Source organism: Dendropsophus ebraccatus, chromosome 3 (genome assembly GCF_027789765.1).
Source record: "Dendropsophus ebraccatus isolate aDenEbr1 chromosome 3, aDenEbr1.pat, whole genome shotgun sequence".
Lineage (NCBI taxonomy): Eukaryota > Metazoa > Chordata > Amphibia > Anura > Hylidae > Dendropsophus > Dendropsophus ebraccatus.
In genome coordinates this window covers 114,240,134-114,251,202 of record NC_091456.1, presented here as the reverse complement: position 1 = coordinate 114,251,202, position 11,069 = coordinate 114,240,134, and the positions used below count along the sequence as shown (strand labels likewise).

The window sequence follows — 11,069 nt, the reverse complement described above, 5'->3', positions numbered from 1 at the left end:
CTGTACTAATATTGGGATGTGTTGTACTAATATTGGGTGTGCTGTACTAATATTGGGTGTGCTGTACTAATATTGGGATGTGTTGTACTAATATTGGGTGTGCTGTACTAATATTGGGATGTGTTTTACTAATATTGGGGTGTGCTGTACTAATATTGGGGTGTGCTCTACTAATATTGGGGTGTGCTCTACTAATATTGGGATGTGTTGTACTAATATTGGGTGTGCTGTACTAATATTGGGTGTGCTGTACTAATATTGGGATGTGTTGTGCTAATATTGTGGTGTGCTGTACTAATATTGGGGTGTGCTGTACTAATATTGGGATGTGTTGTACTAATATTGGGATGTGCTGTACTAATATTGGGATGTGTTGTGCTAATATTGTGGTGTGCTGTACTAATATTGGGGTGTGCTGTACTAATATTGGGGTGTGCTCTACTAATATTGGGGTGTGCTATACTCACCGTGTAGAAGGATTAGGCGTCTCTGTTGTTGTCTCTCCCCTTTGTGGACCCCCTCACACCCCAGCTCCCCTCCCCCGCCCGGCTGTTCCCTAATGTCTTTCTTCCCCACTCTGTTTATCAGCACATTTTTCTGCCTTTTGCTTAATGATATTGTATTGATTAACAGGGAGCAATGGGGTGTCTCCGAATGGGAACTCACGCTAGCAGGGCTCAATTATATTTTACTAATTACTAAAAGGACCTCTCTCCGAGCTCCAGTAGGGATGTTCAATTAATAACAGTCCTGGAGCAAAATTAAGAGCACCATTCATCTGAGCCGAGCTGGACAAATTATGGATCGCCATCAGGCCACGGGCTTGGAGGCAGGGCTGTGTGGGATGTCTACTACAAAGAGACCGAGAGGAGATATATATATATATATATATATATATATATATATATATATATATATATATATATATATATACTTGCCCCAGAGCCCTGGGATTGGGATGTTCTGGTGTTTGGACCCCTGTAGGTGAGGCCACAGTTACCCTGTACGGGAGTGACAAGATACTGGTGCGGATTCCCCCAGGGTCCTAGTCTCCCCCCTACAATCCCTGAGATCCCCTGTGTTTTGCCTTATAAATGTAATCTTCCTGTGCACCTGATTGTCCTTTCTCCTTTTCCTACAAAAGAAGCTTCACAGCTTCGAGCAAAGCGCCTTTTCCATCCCAATCATATTGATCTGGCTGATACATGGAGATGTCTTATGAACAATACGCATATTCTGCAGGCAGAGCCATCCACGAATGAGCCTGGATATACAGGGGTATTGGGAATGTATTCAACTCCATACAAGCATTCTAGTATATAAAGACAGGACAGTCTCTCTCTCTCTCTCTCTCTCTCTCTCTCTCTCTCTCTCTCTCCATAATCAGGTATATCACGTATATCTGTCTATTGTTGTCTATTATTCGCAAGCATAGGATAATAATTGGACAGGTTGAGAAAGCAAAACTTAAGGATGTGACACGAATCTTCTGTGAATGTATATATGTATTTCAACCCTATGTTATCTATGATATATATATATATATATATGGTGTTGTTGTGGCAGCAGCAGCATATATCAGCCTGATGCAGCTCACACGAGGCATGCTGACTATATGAGTTATTGCAGAAATCCATTTCATTGTGGAAAATCAAATGTTTCCCCTTTCCATTATAAATTACATTTTGTAATAGGAGACTCTCATTCAATAACAATTTCAGATAAGTCATGCTCCCACCCCCCTTCTCCACATTGGGAATACATTGCAATGATTTGATAGAAATAAACTCTATCAATAGATTTAGTGGTATTTGGGGTATCAAAGAGAAAGAGGCTTGTGATATTGACGTCTTCTTTACAGATGCAGTTTCACAACGGGCTAAGGATTTAAAATGGCGAGATATAGATTTTACTTTGCTCAATGCAATTCTTCAGTCTGTTTTTTTTTTTATTATTGACCTGTTAGGGGGAAAAACACATAATATTGGAACTTTTTCAATAATAATTTAAATATTAGTTGTTGTCATTAGTGAGTTTATAAGATAATAATAAAAACAAAGCCCACACCTGAGGAGAGGAGGAGAGATGTCCCAGACCAACTCATCGTGTGAACAATGCGTGTGTGACAGACCAGGGGAAACATGAGACAACTCTACAGAGGCTATGCTGCTGAGGAGAAGCCATCTCACCTGCCCAGCTATTGCTGGACATAGCATACATTATTGCCTATGGGGAAAATACAGCTCATCTATCAAACAACTGGTCAGAAATAGGGACATCCACTTTACTCTATCTCAGCCCAGGAAGTTTCATTGTGGTTGTTTTCATTGTCGTCTTTGTTTATGTCGACATATAAATGTGTAAAATATCTATAAAATAATAACTACAGAACAGATAGGGGCATTGGCTACACAAATGCTTCCTTCACTGTTTTTTTTCCTTTACACTTCCCATTACCCACTACCCCTGTACATTTTCATTTACCTACATCTACATACGAAACATATATTACTTTTTGGACTGAATACATGCTTGAGGACAGCCTTCGCCTTCACCTCCACCTCCATAGGAAGCCCAAGGGCCTGTACTTCCATAGTATGTCCCACTGTTATAGAATTAGTGCTACTTGACTCTTATTGTAATCTATCTATGGGTCCATTTACACAGAAAGATTATCTGACAGATTATCTGCCAAAGATTTGAAGCCAAAGCCAGGAACAGACTATAAACAGAGATCAGGTCATAAAAGAAAGCCTGAGATATCTCCTCTTTTCAAATCCATTCCTGGATTTGGCTTCAAATCTTTCGCAGATAATCTGTCAGATAATCTTTCTGTGTAAATGGACCCTATCATTTATCAATCAATCAGTATCTATCTATCTATCTATCTATCTATCATTAATCAATCAGTATCTATCTATCTATCTATCTATCTATCTATCTATCTATCTATCTATCTATTGGTGCGTTTACACAGACAGATTTATCTGACAGATCTTTGAAGCCAAAACCAGGCACAGACTATAAACAGGGATCAGGTCATAACGGAAAGACTGGGAATTCTCCTCTTTTCAAATCCGTTCCTGGCTTTGGCTTCCAAAATCTGTCAGATAAATCTTTCTGTGTAAATGCACCCTATCTCCTATCTATCTATCTATCTATCTATCTATCTATCATTAATCAATCAGTATCTATCTATCTATCTATCTATCTCCTATCTATCTATCTATCTCCTATCATCTATCTATCTATCTATCTATCTATCATTTATCAATCAATCAGTATCTATCTATCTGTCTATTGCTGCGTTTACACAGACAGATTTATCTGACAGATCTTTGAAGCCCAAACCAGGAACAGACTATAAACAGGGATCAGGTCATAAAGGAAAGACTGGGATCTTTCCTCTTTTCAAATCCATTCCTGGCTTTGGCTTCCAAAATCTGTCAGATAAATCTGTCTGTGTAAACGCAGCATATCTATCATTTATCAATCAATCAATCAATCAATCAGTATCTATCTATCTATCTATCTATCTATCTATCAATCATTCTAGCATCTCTGCGTCTGCTATATTTCATAATTCATAGGTAATGTATAAATTGTGGTCCAGATTTATGCACCGCCTGTGATAGTCACTGTCCAATTGTAAGCGAGTCTCGTTAATAAAATCTCTCTCTCTCTCTCTCTCTCTCTCTCTCTCTCTCTCTCTCTCTCTCTCTCTCTCTCTCTCTCTCTCTCTCTCTCTCTCTCTCTCTCTCTCTCTATAACATTTCCATGTTATTATTAGTTAGAGCCAGTAGTGAATCTATGTACACCAGGTGGTAAGGCATATATGTGTGGCAGGCTGTGTGGTGGCGGTGGAGGTGCCCAGTTGCAGCTCGCTGTGGAGTGTGCTGAGGAGCAGGAGTGCAGCAATGACAGGTACTTATCGATGGGCAGAGGGATGCTGACGTCAGGCAGTGCTGGCTGTGAGACTGAGGCTGGCAGGAGGTCTGAGCTCCAATATTATCTGCAGCTTTTCAGCTCTAGACACACCACAAAGCCAGAAGCAGCAAGCATCACTGGAGGAGAGGAGACCTCTAGCCAGCAATCACCCAGCGATTGTATCCCAGCAAAGGAGGGGGGAGTGGAGCAGGGAGAGCTCATCAAGTCATGCAGGATTGACTGCAAAGGAGAAGCTAATCGATGGCAAAGCTTTGAATCTGAATTAGCTTGGAAAGCAAAAGGAGAAGAAAGGAAAGGAGGAGGAGGGGGCACGTAGAATAAACCTGCAAGCAAGATGGAACTTACAATGGAGAATTTGGGGAACATTCACAGTGTATCCCATTCCCAAGCTGGAGAGCTCATGAGCTCCACACACGGCAGACAAGCTTCCCACAGGAACCTGGTTTCTCACGGCCGACCTGCTATGGTGACAAGCATGGCTTCCATACTGGACGGGGGGGAGTACAGAGGCGAGCATAGCCTATCTGGCCCACTGCATCCTGCTATGAACATGTCTTGTGAATCCCCATCTGGAATGAGCCTAAGCAGCACCTACACGACCCTAACCCCCCTCCAACACCTACCCCCCATCTCTACGGTATCTGACAAGTTTCACCACCCGCATCACCACCACCACCATCACCATCACCACCACCAGAGGTTGGCAGGGAACGTCAGTGGAAGTTTTACTCTGATGAGGGACGAGAGGGCCTTAACATCTATGGGCAATATCTACAGTCACTACCCAAAGGACATGGCCACCATGGGCCAGCCGCTGTCTCCCCTATCCAATGGCCTAGGCACTTTACACAACTCACAACAGTCACTGGGCCCCTATGGTCCTGCAGGCCACTTAGCCAATGATAAAATGTTGACACCAAATGGATTTGAATCTCACGCTGCCATGTTGTCGAGGAGCGAGGAGCATCTTACAAGAAGCTTAGGTGCTCCGGGAAGTGGCATGATGCCCCCTCTGAATGGCATGCATCCTCATGGTCACCATCACTCATCGTCCAGTGGCTCAATAATCAGCGACAGGGACAGGCAGGCATCCACTTCTGCTGCCCAGGCTGGTGCCAATGGGCAAGTGGAAGAGATTAACACTAAAGAGGTTGCTCAGAGGATCACGGCCGAACTGAAGAGATACAGTATACCACAAGCCATTTTTGCCCAAAGGATCTTGTGCAGGTCCCAGGGAACCCTTTCTGATCTCCTGAGGAACCCAAAGCCTTGGAGTAAGCTGAAGTCGGGGCGGGAGACTTTCCGGAGAATGTGGAAGTGGTTGCAGGAACCCGAGTTCCAGAGGATGTCTGCCCTCAGGCTGGCAGGTAAGTCTGCTCCCTATAGTACACAGCATACACATATTGTATGGAGAACCTTCTGCTCACATCAACCAATGAATTGGTATATATGATGATAATAATAATAATAATAATAAGCTAAGAAACATAAGGAATATAACATAAGGAATAAACATTCAATTTCCCAGTCAGACAGATTCATTACAGCTCCCCAAAATAGCAGGAAGACTTTGTGACTCTAAAAGTGATATTCTACATAAACAGAGAGGTCAAATACCTTTGGATACAAATAATACTTAGGGGTATTCCACTAAAATATCCATATCATGTCAATAGCCGTAATATCCTAACTCCACGTGTTACACAAAGATGCAAACGGCTACTATGTGCCATCCTTCAACTCGACTGAGTCCAGTGCAACGTTGGAGGCTACTCTATTCTATTCTATACAGACCCGGGACCGATTTCTAGTAGGTCAGACCATTTCATGTGCTATGTGGGAATAGGACTGAACATTTGGAAAACAAATCTGCATAAAAATATTGAAGGCTATTATTACTCCTATTTTCAGATATATCTAGAAAGATGGTGTTTATGAGGGTCTAGGAGGGTGTATATGCATCATCTTTATTCTCTGCTAACCTTACTCAAATCTTATAATGCTACAATTCTACGACCTTGTAAACTGAACCGTATTCATGGGAAATGATAGCAACTACGATGACTTAAAGGGGAACATTATTCTGGAGGAACTACTCTGCAACCTGCACTGATCTTGCAGATTGCAAACTTTGTTATGTTCCACCTTGACACACAGCTTCAATGCCTATAGGTTGGAAAATCTTTTCACCTTAACCTCTTGTTTACTTTCTCATTCTGTTTGTTGTGTTGGAAACAGCAAGATCATCTAGTATGGTTTATTGATATAATACCCATAACAGCTCACAGAACATAGGCATAATTCTAGTTTTTACTTTCTCCAAGAAGGCCAAATGGGCCTGGAAGCTGCCTAGCTCCTACCACATAGCCCGGCTCTACACATAGCCACGTCCGTCACATAGCCCTGTCCGTCACATAGCCCTGTCCGTCACATAGCTCTGTCCGTCACATAGCCCTGTCCGTCACATAGCCCTGTCCGTGACATAGCTCTGTCCGTCACATAGCTCTGTCCGTCACATAGCCCTGTCCGTCACATAGCCCTGTCCGTGACATAGCTCTGTCCGTCACATAGCTCTGTCCGTCACATAGCCCTGTCCGTCACATAGCCCTGTCCGTCACATAGCTCTGTCCGTCACATAGCTCTGTCCGTCACATAGCCCTGTCCGTTACATAGCCCTGTCCGTCACATAGCTCTGTCCGTCACATAGCTCTGTCCGTCACATAGCCCTTTCTTCCACATAGCCCTGTGCCTCACATAGCCCTGCTCGTCACATATCCCTGTCCGTCACATAGTCCTGTCCGTCACATAGTCCTGTCCGTCACATAGTCCTGTCCGTCACAAAGCCCTGTCCGTCACATAGCCCTTTCTTCCACATAGCCCTGTGCCTCACATAGCCCTGCTCGTCACATATCCCTGTCCGTCACATATCCCTGTCCGTCACATATCCCTGTCTGTCACATATCCCTGTCCGTCACATAGCTCTGTCTGTCACATATCCCTGTCCGTCACATAGCTCTGTCTGTCACATATCCCTGTCCGTCACATAGCTCTGTCAGTCACATAGCCCTGCTCCTCACATAGTTACCTGTCTCAGGGACCATTCTGCCTTATGGCACTTGCCTTTTTTATTTTCAGGACCACTCTAAAATAACGGAAGTATAATAATAATAATAATAATAATAATAATAATAATAATAATAATTATTATTATTATTATTGTTCTTGTTCATTTCTATATATAGAGGATTGTGTAGGCAATATAATGGCTGTTTACTAATAATAGTTCTTGCAGACCTGTAATTTTAAAATACAAATATTCCATTTAGAATCAGGAAATCATCTAGAAATGACAGAGCAGCTGGAACAGATAGTGAAGAAAAGCCCTTCAAAGTGAAGTCTTGATTCAGACGTCTGAAAATCGGACAAAACGTCCATATAAGTGATAGTAAACTATAGGCAGGGATTTGCTGACTGCTGTAAATACTTCTTCTGTATACACAGAATCATCATCATCATTAATATTAGTATAAGACATATGGATTGAACTTGGTCAATATTTTGCGATAGTTATGGACACAACTCCTGAGGAAGAAAACTTCCAGTAGATCAGTGCCAATGGATCATTAGTGTAAACCTAGCATTTGGCCTTGACTACCTATTTCCTATATACACAGGGAAATACAAAAGTGAGGGACCAAGAATACAGAATCTTGCTTCTAGATCCTCTCTCAGCTGCTCCCCGGCCTATCGATCCATGCTAGGCCTCTTCATCTCACAAATGGCAGATCCAATCAATTATCTATAGCACACGGATAAAACCCCCAGGGATTTACCCTTCTGTCCGACCGACTCTCATCACACCAGTCACAATGCTGATCTATCTATCTCCTATCTATCTATCTATCTATCTATCTATCTATCTATCTATCTATCTATCTATCTATCTATCTCCTATCTATTTATTTATTATCTATCTATTTATTTATTATCTATCTATCTATCTATCTATCTATCTATCTATCTATCTATCTATCTATCTATCTATCCATCCCTCTGCTCCCCAGGAATTATTATTTATTGTATTATATTGATATCCCTATGGTAGTGTTTCTATGCCTTCCTATACAGACATTGCCTCGTTTGCCATTATTCCAAATAATTGCAATAACCCTGATAAAATGAAACTATACAAACATTCTGGACACAATTTTCTCATCAGACATACTTAAAGCTTTAGTTTTTTTGCGTGGATTTTGAAGGAACTGATTGGTGTGACCAGTAGATGTATTACAGCAGAATAATGGGGGCAGGAGATGCAAGTGGGATGAAGTCTGGGCACTTGTGACTTCCCTGTACCTGTCCCAAGCCAGTCTGCCTATTAGCTGCCGGTGCCAGCCTACAGCCGCTTGTGGCTCTCCAGCTGACAACAGGCGGGCTGTCTCCTTCCAGCCTTCAGATGGAGGCAATGCTGGACTGAGGATTCATATGCCTGTAGTGTAATTCAGATGGCTGCAATTAGGGCAGGATAGTGGCATCCTTTAGTTCCAGTCAATGCCCTATTGAAAAGCAGTTAATAGAATGCAAATTGTTCTGGCTTTACAAGGTTCTGGTAAATAAAGATTTAAACACTGCCACAATTGGCTCTTTAAGTACCTTTCTTGTTCAATCTAATTGAGCAGTTTCAGTTTTATATCTTGCTCACTAATATAAAAATAATCACCTGGAGACCACTAAGGCGATTGTCCATTATTTGCAGATAGATTGACACTGTTTAGTCGGTCATGTAATATCCTGTATCATATCAACACGTGTATGTTATAAAAGAAATAAAAAGAATATATATATATATATATATATATATATATATATATATATATATATATATATATATATATATAAAAACATACACCTCATAATATGATGTATACACCACAATACATCTACACTATATTGTACCGCATGTAACCTTTTTTTTTATAAGCAAAATTACACAGACACACACGCACAGATAGTACAACCCAAAATAAAATGTAAGTAATTTAATTTATGAAATTACACACACACACACACACACACACACACACACACACACACACACACTACGTATAGTGCACCATTTCAGTAAATATAATAGCCTTTACCCTACAAATAATTGTGTGAATTGTCTGGGGTGTGTTCTGGGGTTGCTGCCACAAACCTTAATGAATTGACCACCCTTTTCCTAGGTACATTTAATATTCCATGCTAATATATTAATCAATGCTTCGGGAAAACAAAGGTATAAACCGCAGATTAATAATTAACCATGCATGTTGGAGATTGCCTGCCCTGCTATCCACAGCCGGGAGATTTCCCAGCCAGACATCTGTTGCAGGATTCTGTATTGCTGCGAGTGCTAACAATGTACGGACAATCTAAGGTTCTCTTCTATATCTGTCTGTCTGTCCACCGGTCTATCCGTCTTTCTATTGATGTATGATCTATCGATCTATCTGTCTGTCTGTCTATATGCTCCGTGTATTTGTGTATATGTATTTGTTGCTGGATGTCTGCGAGGGGCTCTCCTGAGAAGGAATAGAGGACATCTGCATACTCCCTTGCATATCCAATTCGCTGATTACATTTAAACTGGTAATTATATGGAGAGAGGAATTGGTTTGGGGTGGAAGAAGCATGCAAGAAGTGGATCAATAAATTCGAATTACTATCCCTAATTCATCACAGTCAGGGAAATCGATTTAATCTGTGCCTTCTACAAATATTGTTTAGATAGCAAGTTAAAAAAATTATATATATATATATATATATATATATATATATATATATATATATATATATATATATATTACACACATAATATAAACACGTAATAAATGTACATGAGTAGTAGGTTATATTATCGTTTTTTTCTATATGTTGTGTATAAAAGCAAGATGATATTCAGTGTATTCTAGACCTAATATAATACAATATGGCTTCAGCTAGTAATACTATATAATACATGGCACTTTCTTGTGTTACACCACTGTACAATAAGACTCCTAGGCTAGTATTACAGATCGGCCGGTTTGGGATTTGGCTGGTCCTTCATCCTGAGTGAGTGTCACAATAAATCCAGCAAACCTATATGTATACATTATTGATTGCAATGATTCCCCATTCTCCTTAATATGCCAGAGTACATTTCTATCTAAACGCTTTTACTTGTTATAAGGTGACTGTGTCATTTTTCTTCCTGGAGCAAAGATGAGGCTGACAGGAGTCTCCTAGCACACATGCAGGCACCAATATGACAGTACAGGTGTAACAAGTATGTACATGTACACATCCCCAGCACTGTACTGTGCACACATTACTCTTGTCTATGTATAATCTGGGCACCTGATGATTTCTTGTAAAGGAAGAGGGATTGAAACATAGAGGTTGTGTATTAATCCACAGTCTGTCTGTCTATCAATCAATCAATCAATCAATCAATCAATCAATCATAACTACTCTACTTTAGAATGTAATACTTCTGGCTGGATGGGCATCCTCCTGTATGGCCTGCTGGTTCACTATCTCTCTCGGGCTTGGTAGTGAAATACCAGATTGAAACTGATGCTAGGACTGATCCCATTGTTTTCAAAGAGATTGGTGTCCAGCTTCAGTGGAGACACCATACTGGTCCAGACCCCAGATAGGAAACACATTTGCAACATTTTGTAGCTCTGAAACTTTTGTTCTTGAAATTGTGAAAAAGCCTGATGACAACAGATGCATTTCTTTCATCGGGTGCAGCATTAGCTTGGATCAGTTTTTTTTTTTTAAGAAGAAAAAATGCAACTACAATGTAGTATGTAAACTAAGCATAAGGCTATGTTCCCACTACAAGTACTAACAACGGCTGGAATTAATGATAAACATTAACTGCGGTCGTTGTTTTACAGTATATGGTGGGAATATAGCCTAAGGCCAAGTTCACACAATATATTTTTTCACTAACTAATGGCCGTTGCTGCAGGATTTCAACAACAGATGCTATTTAGTGAAAAATCAAATAACATTGTTTTCTATAGAAGTCCGGCCAGAGTATATACACACAGTATACACTACGGCCGGGATTTCATGCGGCCGCATTC

General features: G+C 40.8%; 1 protein-coding gene across 1 annotated transcript in view; it reads left to right on the top strand.

Moving 5' to 3' along the window:
- The first annotated feature begins 4,282 nt into the window (after window positions 1-4,282).
- LOC138787292 (hepatocyte nuclear factor 6-like) overlaps window positions 4,283-11,069 on the top strand; it is a 104,343-nt gene continuing 97,556 nt past the window's right edge. The window contains exon 1 of the mRNA XM_069964520.1: window positions 4,283-5,315. Coding sequence (XP_069820621.1) covers window positions 4,283-5,315 — 1,033 coding nt within the window. The remainder of the gene's footprint in view (window positions 5,316-11,069) is intronic.